Source organism: Crinia signifera, chromosome 1 (assembly GCF_055691185.1).
Source record: "Crinia signifera chromosome 1, ASM5569118v1, whole genome shotgun sequence".
Taxonomy (NCBI): domain Eukaryota; kingdom Metazoa; phylum Chordata; class Amphibia; order Anura; family Myobatrachidae; genus Crinia; species Crinia signifera.
In genome coordinates, this window is record NC_139217.1 from 225911162 (window position 1) to 225929643 (window position 18482).

Below are 18482 nucleotides of genomic sequence, written 5' to 3' on the forward strand. Positions count from 1 at the left end.
AATTTCTGTATAGACAAGACTTTTTATATAAATAGGCTTTCTATTTTCCTCCCAATTTTGGATATATTTCCAGGGTAGTGGATGAGATATATATAGCAAATTTGCCAGAAGATATTGTTCCTTGTAAAGAAAGGGTAAGCCGAGCTGAACCCACAGTGTTGCCGGGCCACGGCACTACACAGCGGGGAGTCTGTATAGATGAAGTATAGCTCGCGGGAGGACAGTTTGTATATAAGAGCAGATGCTATGGAGGGTGGTGTATTGTTGGATAAATATCTCACATATAAATTAGATGCGAGACCCCCTATCCCTGAAATTATAGGACGCCCGGGAAGTGCTATCAGTGCCTTGTGGAGATACAATAAACAAGGATGAATATAATTTTCTGTTTATTAAATATCCGGTCACCCCCATATTTTATCACATCCCTAAGATTCACAAGGCACTGATAGCACCTCCCGGGCATCCTATAATTTCAGGGATAGGGGTCTCACATCTAATTTATCACAGTGTATCGATTATTTTTTACAGAAATAGGTCATAAGTTTAAAATCGCACATACGGGACACAATGCACGTACTCAATAAAATGGAGGAGATTGAATGGCAACCAAATTACCCTTTCATCCTGTTGGATGTGAGTGCATTATATACACATATGCCTCATGAGAAGGGAGTTGAAGCCATAGCAAGCTTCCTAAATGAGGATCCATCCATCTCAGAAAAATTTAGAATTTTTATTTTGGATGCAATCACCTTTATTTTAACACACAATTATTTTTTGTTTGATCAGCACTTTTTTCTTCAGGTGGTAGGAACGGCCATGGGTACCAGATTCACACCAAGCTTTGCCAACTTATACATGGGTAAATTTGAGGAGGAGTACATATGGAATGGTCCCTATGGCGCGGATCTGATATTCTATGGCCGTTATATAGATGATTTAATTATAATTTGGAAAGGGGATTCACTTAGAGCACAAGAATTTGTTACATACTTAAACACTAATAATTATAATCTCACTTTCACTTCGTTTTTGATTATCACAGTTAACTTCCTTGATTTGACTATCTCCGCGGAGAGCCTCACAAAATCCATAACAATAAATTATTTAAAAAAAGGTTGATACTAATAACTTTCTGCACTTTTCAAGTGCTCACTATAAACCGTGGCTGGTAAATATACCAAAAAAGCCAGCTAAATAGGCTGAGAAGAAATTGTTCTACTATAGATACCTTCAAAAATCAGGCAGATCAAATGTATCAGGATTTTGAAAATCGAGGATATCCAACCGAACTGCTTGATAAAGCATATGACAGAAGTCTAAATATAGAAAGAAAAACTCTACTGGTTCCTAAACAACAAAAAAATAAAACACCAGTCCACAATAGGGACAACTCTAAAACTACAATGGTATACGTTTCAAAATTTAACTCTAAAACGGATCAAATAAGAAAAATAAAGAAAAAAATTTCTATCCTAGACCAAGACCCGATTTTACATACAGTGATAGATCCTCATTTGAAAATAGTCTTTAAGAAAAACACAAATATAAAATCTTTATTAGCCCCAAGTAACTTAAGAACAGAAAAAGAAAAAACCACAAGCGAACGGTGTAAGGAAAACTGGTTGAAAACTAGCCCTCTTAAGGGGTGTTACAAACAGATGTATCACATGTAATTATGTTCCCAGAAAGACTCTGGAAGTGGAATCATTTGTGAATAAGAAAAAATTCAGTATTAATGATTTTTTGAACTGTAACTCTACCTATTGCAAATATGTAATACAGTGTGTATGCGGCCTACAATATGTAGGTTGCACCACACGAAAATTGAAGGACAGATTTAGAGAGTATCGACTGAATATTTTGAAATAAATCCCACATCATAGTGTATCGAGGCATATAGCTGAATTCCATCAAGGAAGTCTAGAGGGGATCCAAGTGTTTGGTGTGCAACAGATAAAAAATACAGTGAGGGGAGGAGACAGATACAGAAAATTAGCAGAAAAGGAGGCAATTTTGGATATTCCAAATGCAAACTTTAACTCTGTTAGGGCTGAATGCCAACATAGACCTAGAATCCTTTATGTAAGTTAGAAAGTATATGCAATATCATAATGGTAAATTAGCTTAGACTTCCAACTGTTATATTCCGTTCCAGAAGATAATGTTTATAAGCGGGGTTAGGTTATGTCAGCGGGTGAAAGACCAGCGCAAAGTGAGGGGAGCACTGTGACTCCCATCTCTGGCCACCTCGAACTCTCAGACCGGCACTGGGAGCGAAGTAGGCACAGACTCACTGCGAAGGTTTGCATCCTGATGACATCCCCTCCTCCGGAAAATACAAAAAAAAAAATAATAATAAATAAAATAAGAAATATAAAAAATAGCAAAATATAATATATATAAAAAACAAAGATATATGTGCACAAAATAATAGTTATTGTGTCGATGTGTCCAAGAGGACTTGTATACTTCATGTAAATTTGTGTGACCATACTTTTGAATGTGTGTGGATGGGAGAGACAGGATTCTTTCCCTTTCCTTATCTGTATCTCCCGGCCCAACCATATTGGACCTTAGTAAATGTATCCTGAAGCATATTGTTAAATGCTTATTATTTAAAAAAATCTTAACAAAATATTTTTCGCATATATATATATATATATATATATATATATATAAATATATGGTACTTGTGGATTATCACGGCTCCCATCGCATGCTATATATAGTGGCATGCGATGCGATTTTTAAAGTTTTTGTCAAAATCGCATGCAATCGCATACAATTTTTCACTGAAAAGCATCCAAATGCATTGGAATTTGTATGAAACATGTTCAATGGTCCCCAAATGGCATTTTTGAGGCTGTACCACCCCCACTATCAACGCGAACCCGAAGCGTGGCGAGCCCGCGAGGGACGGCGGTACGCGTCCTACGACCTTTTCATACCCCCACTATCCACGTCGGCGTGGAGTTGAGAATAGAAAGTGTGGCGAGCGCAGTGAGCCACCGAGCCCGAAGCGTGACGAGCGCAGCGAGCCCCGCGAGGGGACGCGGACACCTGTGAAGCCCGTGAGGGGACGCGGATACCTGTGAAGGTATCCGCGTCCGCTCGCCACGCTTCGGGCTTGGTGGCGCGCTGCGCTCGCCACACTTTCTATTCTCAACTCCACGTGGATAGTGGGGGTAATAAAATGTCGTAGGACGCGTACCGCCGCCGCTCGCCACGCTTCCGGTTGGCGTTGATAGTGGGGGTGGTAAAGCCTCAAAAATGCCATTTGGGGGCCATTGAACATGTTTCATACTAATTCCAATGCATTTGGATGCTTTTCAGTGAAAAATCGTATGCGATCGCATGCGATGCGATTTTTTCGCATACGATGGCCATCGTGGGACCCGTGATAATCCACAAGTACCAAATTATATATATATATATATATATATATATATATATATATATATATATATATATATATATACATATACACAAAATACCAATGCGCAAAACGTCTCAAGTATTTGTATCTCCGCCCAGAATGGTAATACAGGGATGTTGGTGCCGCTCAACTTCACAGGAGGCTTGCTCTAGCCTCCAACGGTACAGGCATGCAAAAGACAAAAGGAGCGCACCGTATAAATATAAATATCAGATTTACTGGGTAAAAAATAAGCAGCTCACATACATATTAGAAACTTGTAATCAGCATATCACCGAAAACGGCTCATGTCACATCAGCGGTTCTCACAGCTCAGCACAGATAGATGATGTCAGGGAGCTTCTTAGCGAGACCTTTCAGCGGTACACAGACCGCAGCTGCTGGATCAACAGGAACAACGGACGGAGACGTGTACGGCAATCAGCAAAGTCGGGAAGCCACGCCCCAACGCTTTTCGTCACGGATGACTTCGTCAGGAGGCGTGTCAGGTGGTAAGTATGGTAAGTTTATATAGCGCACATTTGACTCTATCAGCCGTATGCAATTACGGCACAAAATAGTAACAAGATACATATGAGATAGACTTTAACAAATTCAGACCATTGGAAAAAAGAACGCAATGGCCGAAATTACATCAATAAAAAACTACATCTAAAAATACAATTTATTCTACATGACGCTAGAGAGAGAGCATTGGTAGCAGAAATAGAGGACAAAAAATATACATACATATATATATATATATATATATATATATATATATATATATGGCTACCTAAAAGACATATGTAAATACAAATATGCAACACCTAATATTTATTATTTATTAAAAAGCAATTGAGGATTAACCATTAATAACTAGAAAGAGATAAAAAGAGAGAAAAATTCATGGTTAATAACAAGTTAATAATATATATATATATATAAAAAAAAAAAAAAAATATATATATATATATATATATATATATATATATAGTCCATATTACTGGCACTCACATTTAAATAATGAGTTGCTGGGGTGACATTCCATATGTAGTGAAACTTGCTAGAAGGTCGCTACTGCATGTAGTGAAAATAGAAGGAGTCACTCACCAGTCTTGTAATCAAACAGCGGGGTTTTTTAATCAGGCAGCATGCCCATCACTGTTTGCCATGCTGCCTGATTAAAAAACCCCGCTGTTTGATTACAAGACTGGTGAGTGACTCCTTCTATTTTCACTATATATATATATATATATATATATATATATATATATATACATATACATACACACACACCTATACATGTATATTATATAAACACACATAGAAATCAAAAAACTGTATTTCACGAATAAGAGAAAAATATATGTGTGTTTATATAATATACATGTATAGGTGTGTATATATATATTTTTTATATATTATTAATTTGTTATTAACCATGAATTTTTCTCTCTTTTTATCTCTTTCTAGTTATTAATGGTTAATCCTCAATTGCTTTTTAATAAATAATAAATATTAGGTGTTGCATATTTGTATTTACATATGTCTTTTAGGTAGCCATATATATATATATATATATGTAAAAAAGGATGAGAAGGGCGCCTCCTAGTGTAGTAATAACGGTTCTAGTTTCCCTTCACCAAAGGAAAAAGAAAAATAGGCACCCCAAAGTCAAAAGGTGTACCGTATTCAGTGGCCTTTCACCACTTTTTATGAGCGTAATTTCAAATGTTCCCACAGGGTACTCTCTGGCTTCCTCCAGTAACAATTCTTCTCTAACACTCTTCTCCTCTGGTGACTCTCACCGTTATCCAAATATATAGTAGGGAGGAGAAGGAATAGAGAGGCAGACTAGTGTAATATAGTTTAAAAATTTTTAATACACACTGCAAACAATAAAAACTCGTACAATAAAAAGAGAAAAGTGAGGCTTATCTGATGTTGCTTTGCATAGTCTGGAACTGTGTCCCCTCAACGCGTTTCATCCTTTTGACTTTGGGGTGCCTATTTTTCTTTTTCCTTTGGTGAAGGGAAACTAGAACCGTTATTACTACACTAGGAGGCGCCCTTCTCATCCTTTTTTACAGATCTTGCTTACGGGGTTCCAAGAAACAGGAACACATAGGAGAAGGAGCTGCCACCCCGGGATAAGAGAGGGGGAGTGTATTTACATCGAAAAACACGGGACAGTGTACATTTAAGGACATTCTGAATCCAAAAAGTGGGGAGATAAAACAGCGCTAGTACCACTACAATCCACAAATATATATATATATATATATATGTATATGTATATTTTTTGTCCTCTATTTCTGTGCCGTAATTGCAAATGTGCGCTATATAAACTTACCATACTTACCACCTTTCCGGGGGCTGAAATCACTGTAAACCGTGGCACCATACTGTACATCCCATGCCTGTTCTGCCCTAAATCTTCTGTAAGGGCAAGCTCAATCTGTGGCAGAGCTGTCAGGGAACTATGGTGTGTGATTCACCACTATAGAACTCTCTAGCTCAGCATCGTGTTTTATTAGCCCCAGCTGGAATAACTGCTGCAAACCGTGTGGTGCAAGGCTATATACGGATTTTACCACTATTTTTAACTGATTGTGAGAACGGAAATCCCTACCTCCAAACTTGTAGGTTTTTTCCCATATCTCTGGATCTCATGCTCTGGGCTACATACAGCTTTTCTTGTATTGACCTTGAAGGAAGTGTTTTTTGAATACCTGGTCTTGGATTTTCATCCTTGGTTATCATCATTTTTCGTTCCTACCTATTCTGATTTTAATTGACTATACGTGTAAAAGGAAAATTGTCCATTACTGCCATTACTCTCTGGATTTCTGGCCCGTACTAGGCCATGCCATGCCCCTGATGAAGTCGTGTAGACGAAACGCGTTGGGCTTCCAATAAAGAATTGGTTTTTATACTCGAGGTCTTCGGTTTCATTTATGAAGTTCATGAACACTCCGTTTGATTATAAGTGACTCCAGGATCACATTGAATTGGGACTTTTAGTCTAGTTCTGTGGCTAAGTGGTATCACTTGAGCGCACTCTGGACACCCCCCCTTCCGTATATATATATATATATGTATATTTTTTGTCCTCTATTTCTGCTAACAATGCTCTCTCTAGCGTCATGTAGAATAAATTGTATTTTTAGATGTAGTTTTTTATTGATGTAATTTCGGCCATTGCGTTCTTTTTTCCAATGGTCTGAATTTGTTAAAGTCTATCTCATATGTATCTTGTTACTAATTTGTGCCGTAATTGCATACGGCTGATAGAGTCAAATGTGCGCTATATAAACTTACCATACTTACCACCTGACACGCCTCCTGACAAAGTCATCCGTGACGAAACGCGTTGGGGCGTGGCTTCCCGACTTTGCTGACTGCCGTACACGTCTCCGTCCGTTGTTCCTGTTGATCCAGCAGCTGCGGTCTGTGTACCGCTGAAAGGTCTCGCTAAGAAGCTCCCTGACATCATCTATCTGTGCTGAGCTGTGAGAACCGCTGATGTGACATGAGCCGTTTTCGGTGATATGCTGATTACAAGTTTCTAAAATGTATGTGAGCTGCTTATTTTTTACCCAGTAAATCTGATATTTATACGGTGCGCTCCTTCTTTTCTCTTTTTTACCCAGTAAATCTGATATTTATACGGTGCGCTCCTTCTTTTCTCTTTTGTATATATATATATATATATATATATATATATATATATATATATATATATATATATATATATATATATATCAAAATGGGGGTACCCTTTCTGCGCTCGAGAAAGTGGGAGCAGCACCTCTGGGGGGTCCTCTGTTAGACAAGACCCAGAATAGAAGTGGAAAAAAGGGGGGTTTTCCAGAGGGCGCTAGCCAATAACAATCAGGTACAGATCGTTTTTTACCGTTTAATATAAAAGTGGAAAAAAAAACCTTATTGGGGTATCACAAATACATCTGATTTACACATACAAATAAAACTGCTTAATACAGGAAAAGGCACATATGCTTGTACAGGTTCTCATGAATATTGTTCGATTCACTTTGTTGATACCCTGCTGCTGGCTGCTGTTCTAGGATCCCTGTATACTGATGAAATTATACATCAGGGCCATCTGTCGTGATATCTATTCAAATTGCCTGCTGTGAATTTTATTTGAACTACCTGCTGTGATACTTTAAAGACACTTCTGTTTGATTCCGAATATTGAAAAACCATCGGATTGTCCTAGAAAATCTATGTCTTCAGATTCTATTGATATAAGACACGTATAGTGTCTATTGGCTATGCTATCTGCCCCTGATGAAGTCAGGAACTGACGAAACGCGTTGGGCTATTTTCTACTGAATCAAACAATATTCATGAGAACCTGTACAAGCATATGTGCCTTTTCCTGTATTAAGCAGTTTTATTTGTATGTGTAAATCAGATGTATTTGTGATACCCAATAAGGTTTTTTTTTCCACTTTTATATTAAACGGTAAAAACCGATCTGTACCTGATTGTTATTGGCTAGCGCCCTCTGGAAAACCCCCCTTTTTTCTATATCTATATATATATATATATATATATATATATATATATATATATATATATATATATATATATATATATATATATATATATATATATATATATATATATATATCTCGACATTGACCGGCACTCCAGGAGAGAGGGTAGGTGAATTACCGGGGTGCAGCACTCAGGAATAATGCAGGGTTGGGAGGAAGAGGCACTCGCTCGGATTTTCAAGAAAGGAACAGGACAACAAGAAGTTGTGACCGACGTTTTGGAGTTTAATCCGTTATCAAGGCAGAGAACACAGAATGGCAGTACAGTACTTACATATGTAGTCTCAGTCCGATGCCTGACCTCGCGCTGCTGCCCCGTCGCTCACTCATCGCCGTACGGCGCTTCCGGGTCGGACTCGTGATTCGGAGCTCAGCTCTGACGTCAGTCGGGACTCCCTGGTCGGCGTCCGTTGCTAGGCGACAGTGACGCTGGGTGCGAAGCAGCCGCTGGCCGGTCACAGTTACAGAACATCTATGAAAACAGTGTCAAACAGTTATTAAAAAATACAGGTGGTGTAGGGAGGGCCATTTGTCATTTGGGACATTGATGCTTACAAGTCTGAGGTATACTCTCAACTCCAGACGCCCACCTACCAGAAATTGCCTTCAGATCCTACTAAGACGTACAAAGCAGAACTTGACCGTATCCTCAATGAAGCAGTGGACTGTAAGTCTTTACTAGCATCCGTCAGAGACTGGCTGATTACAGAAACTCCAAGGGTACCCCTCCTGTATTGTCTCCCTAAAATCCACAAGGATTTGTGGTCCCCACCGGGGCGTCCTATTATCTCTGCCCGCAACTCACTTTATAGCAACGTTTCCTCCTTCTTGGACTTCTTTTTACAACCTGCAGTACAAAAAATTCCGACGTATCTCCAAGATACCACAGCCTTGCTGAACAAACTGGATGGATTGGCGATACTACCCCCGAACACCTGGCTAGTGACACTTGACATTTGCAGCCTGTACACCAGCATTCCGCACTTAGAAGGAATAGAGGCATCCAAAACGCTTCTGGAGAACGACCCACTCTACGAAGGTCCTCCCATCACCTTTATGATGTCGCTACTAGACCTGATTCTCAACCGCAACTTTTTTCTTTTCAATGGACAGTATTTCCAACAATGCTCCGGGTGTGCCATGGGTTCTCCGGTAGCCCCGTCGTATGCCAACGCGTACATGGCAGAAATAGAGAAATCGCTGTTCCTCAACAGCACTCTGGCCGACCGCATCTTATTCTTCACAAGATATATTGATGACGTGCTGCTCTTCTGGTCTGGCTCTGAATCAGACCTAAGATCTGGCATAGAAGTTATTAATAACATGGACTGCCCCATTAAATTCACTTATGCCATGAGCCAGAGTTCAATCAATTATCTAGATGTCTGCATCTCAGTCCAAGATGGAGTGATCTCTACAGGCATCTACTCCAAAGCGACGGACCGCAATCGACTCTTGTTAGCACAAAGTCACCACCCTCCGGCTCTCAAAAGGGGTCTTCCCTTCTCACAATTATTGCGGGTAAAACGCATCACCAGCTCTAAAGACAAGCTGACACAGGATTTGGATAAAATGGAAGCCAAATTCCTAGCCAGAGGCTATTCCCCGTCGATACTTGCAGCTGCAAGGAATAAAGTCGACGAGATCCCCAGAGAGAACTCTCTCAAGAAAAAACTTTGCGATCCCTTTCCATCCGACACCATGGGATGGGTCCGCTCCTTCAACACAGCCGATAAAGATATCAATGAGACAACCAAATTGCTGTGGCCTGTTATCCAACAGGATAAAGAGTTAAAGTCGCTCAAACAAACCAGACTCATGTCTTGCTTTACCAGAGGGAGGAATATCAGAGACTGGGTAGTTCGCACAGATATTTCCAAAAGGACACCCCCTGGCACCCAATGCAAAGCAGCCGGCTGTTATCGCTGCACAGGGTGCATTACGTGCAGCGCCCTGATTGCCAGCAAATCTTTCAACCACCCACATACGGGGAAGAAGATACCCATTCGACACGTACTCACTTGTGCCACGACCTAAGTTGTATATCTTATAACCTGCCCATGTGGACTTGGGTACGTGGGCAAGACTATAAGAACATTTAAAGAACGCATCGCACTTCACCGCACCGCCATCAGGGCGGCCCTAGCCCTCAAACCCATGGACCAACCAGTCGCTAAGCATTTCGTGACTGCCAAACACAGTCTGGCTAGTCTACGATACATTATAATAGATCATGTACCTGACGATCTGCGAGGTGGAGATAGAGGGAAACGCTTGCTACAAATAGAGACACAATGGATTTATAAATTGGACACTGTCAACCCCAGAGGACTGAATGAACAATTAACCTTTAGCATGTTCCTCTAATTACCTTCCTTAGCTGACAGCGCTCTACTCTCAATGTACCATTGCTTTTTCATGCCGCTGTTATTTCAAACGTCATATGCCTTTTTCACAGTATCATGTTCTGTTCTACACCTCTGTCTCTCCTCTTTCTTCCTTCTACCTGGCCCTCCCTACACCACCTGTATTTTTTAATAACTGTTTGACACTGTTTTCATAGATGTTCTGTAACTGTGACCGGCCAGCGGCTGCTTCGCACCCAGCGTCACTGTCGCCTAGCAACGGACGCCGACCAGGGAGTCCCGACTGACGTCAGAGCTGAGCTCCGAATCACGAGTCCGACCCGGAAGCGCCGTACGGCGATGAGTGAGCGACGGGGCAGCAGCGCGAGGTCAGGCATCGGACTGAGACTACATATGTAAGTACTGTACTGCCATTCTGTGTTCTCTGCCTTGATAACGGATTAAACTCCGAAACGTCGGTCACAACTTCTTGTTGTCCTGTTCCTTTCTTGAAAATCCGAGCGAGTGCCTCTTCCTCCCAACCCTATATATATATATATATATATATATATAAACCGAAAATAACATATAAAAAAGATAAAGATCCCTCTATAAAGTAGAGGGGAACATCGGTTATGTCACTGTTTTTCAAATGTGAGAATGAGATATTCCACTATCAGTCCAAATGATATATTATCCCTGTGGCAGAATGGATAGAGAAATGAGCTAGCAACTAACCAACTTGGGTTCAAGCCCCATGGAAACTGTCTCGGATTTTTTTGTTAACAATGTATGGTTTAATGTTAGAATAATTTGAGTTAATAACGCTTTAATTTTTTACATATGTTTCTATAAAATATATTTGGATATAATAATTATATATATGATGAATCTCATACAAGTATAAAGGACAAAGTATTATTATGTATGTAAAATGTCAATCTGCTAGGTATACACCTGAGCGATTAAGCACCTGGAGAACCACATGTGTGCAATTAGTCTGAACCAATGGAACAACTATGACAATTAAAAGCTGGGTTTAAAAAGGCATTCAGCACAAACTGAAATCATTCTTTGAAAAAGCCCTTTTGGAGGGCAAAACGCATAAGAAGTTACCCCCCAGCGATTGGTGATATATTGCCCAGCAGCCTACAAACATCGGATGACCATTTCCAGAAATTATTATTTTTTTTTGCAAAGTTGCTTGGTTTCCATCTTCTACGGCAGCACCATCTAGCCGTACAAAGCCGCAAGCTTGGAGTCTAGCCGGAGAACGCCAGCAGGAGTACTAATCCAGCGTGGGTGAGAGACGCGCTGTATTATCACTGACAGCGTGAGTACACAAAACATCAACCGCACCCACCCGCCTAACATCACAGCTAACTCCGTATTTGCTAGCTATATATTCATTGTATAAAGTTTTTATAATTATATATATATATATATATATATATATATATATATATATATATATATACGCATAATAATCTTGAATTTTTAGTACATTATTGTGTCTTATTGTTTATAGGTGGCTGCCCCACGAGGGGAAGCGGATACCTGTGAAGCCCGCGAAGGGACGCGTTTACCTGTGAAGGTATCCGCTGCGCTCGCCACACTATTCTATTCTCAACTCCACGCCGATGTGGATAGTGGGGGTATGAAAAGGTCGGAGGACGCGTACCGCCGCCGCTCGCCACGCTTCGGGTTCGCGTTGATCGTGGGGTGGCGTAAACTACTTTTGTGGGGACATTTCACTGTTCAGGGGTGTTTTTGGCCCATTTACCATTGTTCCCTATGATGATTTGGTGAGGCATTTAACATTGTTTCCTATAGGAAATCGGGGGCATCGCGGGTATATTGAGGCATTTAACATTGTTTCCTATGGGAAAATCGGGGGCATCGCGTCTGGACCATTTAAGCCTTTTTTAGCCGCATATGACGCGACCGACGCGATTTTGACTTTTTTCAATGCATTTCAATGGGAAAATCGGGGGCATCGCGTCGGTCGCGTGGCAGACCACTAAAAATTACACCCGATGCCCGCGATTGTGGCCGTGCTAGGAAACAAGTACCAAAATTCTCTATATTTGTCTAAATAAATTAGCTTTGATATTATACCGAGACAGTTTCCATCCAGTTATTTGAGTCTGTGCATTCACTCATGGTGTGTATTCCTTTAAGATATTACAAATAAATAGCGCAGCAATTCCCACTTTGGTGGTTACATTTTGGTCTTTTTGTGTGAAGTCTGTTATCGGACCTAACACAAATTATATGCTCAGACACTTGAGCATATAGAATAGCTGCAGCTCAATATATTTATACAAAACCTTAATAGTAAAATTCTAGTATTATCAATATATCTTATAATATATTAGCGCCTGATTTGGTCACTAAATTTTAGTGACTAATTATCTGTTTGTTGTTAAAAATAACTTGTTTACAAAATTGGGTCCATTTTGCACAAAAACAAAAAGGACACAAGTTTTATTAAGATGACAATGATGTCAAATAAACTTTTAAACACTGGATACAATGCATTATGCATATGAAAGGCTTTAAGTAGCTATGGATTTTATACAAGAGCCCATTACAACCTCAGATCTAATCGTCAATGGTGAGGAGAAAGTCACATATTGCTCATATATGCAAGTTTGACACTGGTTTGGTATATGACATTTATCATGTTGACATAATGTATTCATATTTAAATCACTATTTTTGCAAAAAATCACACATTTCATCAGTTTTTTTTATCAGAAAACTAGTTCTAAAAAATGTACGTCAAAAAGGATAAACTGTCTTGACAAGTGTTTAGCTTTTAATAAAACCAACAATAAGGTCAGGGTATAAATAGTTAATTTCTATCACATTCAGTAGATGTAGGTTCTGTAAATTAGTAGTAAACAATATTGATATACTTTTTCAGCCAACAAAAGACACCCAATATGCTTTTATTGCCTTTCTAAAAAGGTGTTCTTGTATGTTGGTTCTTGTACTTCCAGTTCAAATGTAGACGTATTTTCCATTTTCACTTAATGTGTCACCATTTCACAGAACCAAAATACCCTAAACCTGGACCTTACATACTCAATCTGAAGGTCAACAACAAACCTACGTGGATATTTCATTTAAATGTCCACATCATACTATGTACTGAATAACAGAATTTATTCTGTCTTTGTTGTTATTTTACCTTTATGTAAATATTAAGGGTTGAATATATGAAAACATTCTTATTAGGATAACTTTACCTAGTTTGTATGATGGTGCTAGCAGGTGTGTTTGCTGGGCTCATCAGTTCCATTGTTTGATTTCTCTTCCCCATAACCCAGACATAGAGGTAGAAGACACAACTCTCTAAATTTGCTCACAGCCTGCACAGAGGGATAAGATAAAACTAGGTCTAGCATATATATTCCTATTTGTAGAAACAAGTAAACGCAGACATCTTTTTAGGTCAGAGTACCTTTAATGTATCAGTCTGGGAGCCTCCCACAATTGAACACTATGGGGCTGATGCAGAGTTAGAAGTAAATTAGGTGATTAATTACTCAAAAGAAGCGTGCACAACAATAAAAAAAAAAAAAAAAAACAATTATGCAGAGCTGTATGCATCTAAAAAATAAAAATAAAAAAGGGGCCATATGTCCCCATACATTGTGAACAAAGAAGCTCCTTGATTAAAAAAAAAAAAAAAAAAAAAAAAAGTGTGACTTACACAAATAACACTACTAGAAGCTATAAAGCGGTGTTGCTAGTGTACACAGACCACTGTGATTTGCAACATTTGTGAGAGCCTGAATCAGTGCAAAAAGGGGTATATTATTTACTTTTATGCAGATGTGCATAGCTCATGTTTGCATGAGCACGCTACCACTGAACTCTCCTTATGTGAGAACTCCATTCTGCCTGTAGATGCAAAGAAAATCCATACAACTCTGCGTGCCTATACGTGCAAGCACACTGCAAGTTCATGCAAGATACAAAAGGAGGGTACAATCAACTCTGCATAAGTCCCTATGTCCACAATAGATCCTAAGTTATCTATAAATCTGTGCATTAAGCCTTGTCCACATCATTAGATGATAAAATACTGTTCTAAGGCTTTAAAGGTTCAAGGAGTAGCATGTGTATTGGTTTATGTTCTGCTGTATAGATTTTTTAGATGTTAAACATTACAGTGCCTGAGTGCAATAGCCTAAAATTTAAAGGACGTTATAGGAAATAACCACCAGATTAAAATTTTGACATTAAGTCAGATAGTTATTTTTATTTACCTATCGTGCCTCCATTCCAGCTGATGTATTCATAACCCTTCATGCAACATCTGGATTTTGCATCCATAAGCTTTCCAACCACATTGTATAGTACTTTATTGTATCTTATATTGCACTCTCAATATAGCACATTAAAATCATATACAAGTGGTAGTACAGTGCAGGGAAACCAGAAACATATATATTATTATTTTTTACTAAACTCTAAGTAAAAATAATAATAATAATAATAATAAAACCCAGAAAAGCCACAAAAAACATCCAGTAGTAGGGATTAATACTGGACTGCAGTTATGTCCAGTCTATTAAACTAAAATACCATGGAAAGGAGAGGCATGATAGGGGTATCAAACATTAAAAGTGAGAAATCTTTTTTTTTTTGGGGGGTGGGGGGGTGGTGGAAAAATAATAATGGAGAACTCCTTTAAAATCACATTTCGAAGATGTCTGCAAACATTTAGAGCATCATTTGGACTAAAACAAGCTACAAACGTATATGGGTCAGACATGTAACAGTACATGTACTAATAGGATTCCTTCAGAAACTTACTGTATCACTTTCCTCATCTGAGACCGACTGGACCTGGGTGTTATAGTGGAGTGGGGAATAAACCCAGCTCCGGTCATCTGGAGGCTGAGCCAGGAGTGAAGAGAGAAGACCAGGCAGGTGCGGAAGCAGTAGAGGAAGAAGAAAGACAGAAGGCAGAAGATAGAAGAGGAATAAAACAAATATGTGCACACATGTTTGAATGTTCTACTAGGATCTCTAATACTTCAAAGGAACTATTGAAAACAGAAGACACCTAATTTAAGTATCATATGGTTAAGTTACACTGTGTCCACAGTTTGCAGAGTTCCCTGGAAGCAGAGGCTGTATTGCTCTAGTAGTACTCACACAGTCAGTGGATGAAGAGGCAGACTGCATCCTGCTGAGGCGGGGGGAATAGACCCAATATCGCCCATCCGTAAACTTGTTGAAAGATGAGATGAAACCAACAAAGAGGTGAAGATGAATGGAGGAATTGTGAAAATGAAATGAGTTGGCCACTAGCAAGCAAAGTCATAAGTAAAAATGATTTGACAGAAAATAAAAATCGAGGGTAAAACTAAAGGAAACAGGAAATGTCTATGCAATGTAAAGAAGAAATGGTACAAAAGCTATTAGCAGAAAGAGAGCGGGAGGCAGTGATGGATAAAAGCAGGTTATGCAATTATTAGTTGCCTGACTGCCAGGTGGATTAGAAACGACTGAAGGCACTTGCCAAAAATTGTATTTATCCATACAACAAGGCACTTAATGCATTTACACACTCCTACAATGGAAAGGATTAAGTATGACACTACATGCATGTAGGTTAGGTATTACACTGCTATTCCTGTAAAGTGACACTTGATTTCATCAAAACAATTCTACAAGATTTCATGTCTAATGTGATTTGTTTACATCTCACACATGGTGCATTACCAATCTGACACAAGGGATCCTGATCCTTCTTATATGCTAACACACTGCACACACATGCTCTGCTAAAAGAAGACCGTTAAGTACATGTAGAGAGCACTTACTGGTGCCAGAACTAAACTTCAATAGCAGTTGAATGTCAAGCATCTGTGGGACAGTAAAATTACAGATGTAGCCGGAATTACATGGAATTCCTGTTATTACATATGTATGTTTAAATATTTCTTTACATGACTGTACAGCGGTTTAAATAGAACTTGATCAGAACATGATTAGAGACCCAAAATTATTGTTAAACCAAATATATTCATTAAAAAGCAACAACTTTCAAAAGGTCACATCCCATATGTTAAACAAAGAAACACTTGGAAACCGTTTGGCACAGAGTGCAGTTTGCATAGTACAAATGGAAGCAAACATGAAATGTACACACAACTCCAGTGTGTATTTCATAGTCCATGCCTAAACAAGACAAGACTGATGTTAAATCAAATTGTACGACATGAAATGTGGCCTCACATTCCCAATTCTGCACATGGATGGTGGGCCTTTTATTCACTCCAGGTTTTTGAGAGAGGTCAACAAAGTCATTTATTTTTATGGTAAAAAAAAATAAAAAAAAAACCATTTTCATTGACAAGCTTATTTAGCTCATGATCTGACTAATGATACCAATTTGTAAAAATCAAAAACCTGCCGGTTGGGTTTAAGACTATGTGCTGCTCCTTCAATCTTCCAAGTCTCTTATTTTACAGTCTATGTATCAATAGGGCACGTGTAACGAGACAAAGAAATGTTTCAAGTCGTCTAATCACACTCTCCCACTGCATCTATGAATGGCAGCTCAGTTCCTCAAAAAGCCACTAGACATGTTGGGCAAACAGAGAACAAGCGTCTGATTATGCAATAATTATCAACCTTTTATGGATGAGAGGATAATCTGCGTACCAGATACAAAAGCTTTTTTTAAGCATCAACTAGATCCAATACTTCTGAAGTGGAACCAGGAGCAATCAGTATTGTTACAATTGTTTTAAACTTCCATACAGTCATATGTAGTTTAAGAGCCTGGAATTCTAATCGTTAATGAATGTTAGCAAAAGAAGAACAAACAAGTGGAGTCTAGCAAATCATATTGTTTTGGCTTCTATTGAAAGGATACATATGTTAGGTTGCAAACCTCAGATCTGATCTGTCCCTTGATGAGCTGGTGTTAGCAAGAAGGTATGCACCAGGACATCAATGATGGCCAGAAGCAGATCATACTATGCCATCCTGATAGAAACAGCTCATCAACTGGGTAACAGATCTGAGGTTTGCAACCTGCATAACTTTTCCATAGAATCCCTAAATACAGGATCCATTAACACTCCACTCCATTCTAATGTTGCTAATGATCGCTACCTCAATACCCTGGAGTTACACATGATTATAGAGAAGTTTGGAAATCTTGCTCCTGGGTTAGCATGAAAGGAACTGGATCTCGTTGAAGTTTAAAAAGTTATTATCAGTATCCATAGAAGGTTGATAATTACTGCACCTAGGTGCTTGTTCTAGCTCTATTATTTAAACATAAATCTGCACCTCTACACATCAGTTTATCAAGATGACTTAAGAAAACATGAAATAAAACAATACATAATTAATTATCTAAATAGCAATTGCAAGATGCCAAAGACACGCCAAATATTTTATAACTAGAACATATATGTAGTTTTAAATGTAAAAGTAATACCTTAAAAACAAAGCTATATATGAAAGTATATTACATATAATATGGCTTCAGCTTCCCCAAAGAAAATATTTTATGCAATTCAAACAGTCTGGTTCAAATTAATTTACATTTTTTGTTTTATTCAAAAATGGTCTACATTGAATGTTGAACTAGGTTAATGTTCTTATTTATAAAGTGGATTAAATCTGCTACTAGCACTAGGGCTGTTGAGCCTGAGTAGACGTTGGAGCTGAAAGGGTTAAAGGATATAACCTAAAAGCATATCCAGTCTTTGTGTTTCTTTAACTTGAAAAGACTATATTCATCTAGAAGTCTTACGTTTGATATCTCTTCTCAGTAAGATGATGTGTAATTTTTTGTATTGTGCATCATACATGACATACAGTAAGCTATTTTTAAAACATTTTGATTTTTGAGCTTGTATAATAGAATCTGATAAAAAATTTGATGGTGGTGGTGTAACTTTCAAGGTAAAACAAAGGTGGCAGTCACGATCGCAGAAAAACACTTTTGGACCTATGTACTAAACCTCAGAGAAATAAAAAGTGGAGAGAGATAAATCAAATCAATCAATACCTACATTTTTCAAAAAAACGCCTGTAGCAAGAAAATAAATGTTCTAATTCATCCTAGTACGCAGCCACATACTA

The 18482-nt window shown here is 38.6% G+C and overlaps 1 protein-coding gene across 9 annotated transcripts in view; it reads right to left on the reverse strand.

Moving 5' to 3' along the window:
• Positions 1 to 18482, reverse strand: part of PIP5K1C (phosphatidylinositol-4-phosphate 5-kinase type 1 gamma) — a 282746-nt gene that overhangs the window by 31739 nt on the left and 232525 nt on the right. For 3 of the 9 annotated variants that reach the window (XM_083179358.1, XM_083179354.1, XM_083179352.1), the window contains 2 exons: positions 15186 to 15269; positions 13610 to 13732 (listed from right to left, as the gene is read on the reverse strand). The exons of 2 other annotated variants lie outside the window; for them this stretch is intronic. In XM_083179358.1, the coding sequence (XP_083035484.1) occupies positions 13628 to 13732; positions 15186 to 15269 (189 nt within the window). In that variant the 3' untranslated portion in view covers positions 13610 to 13627. Of the gene's footprint in view, positions 1 to 9313; positions 9326 to 13609; positions 13733 to 15185; positions 15270 to 18482 lie in introns of those variants that run through there. 4 more of the 9 variants (XM_083179356.1, XM_083179357.1, XM_083179355.1 and 1 more) reach the window with 3 other exon arrangements.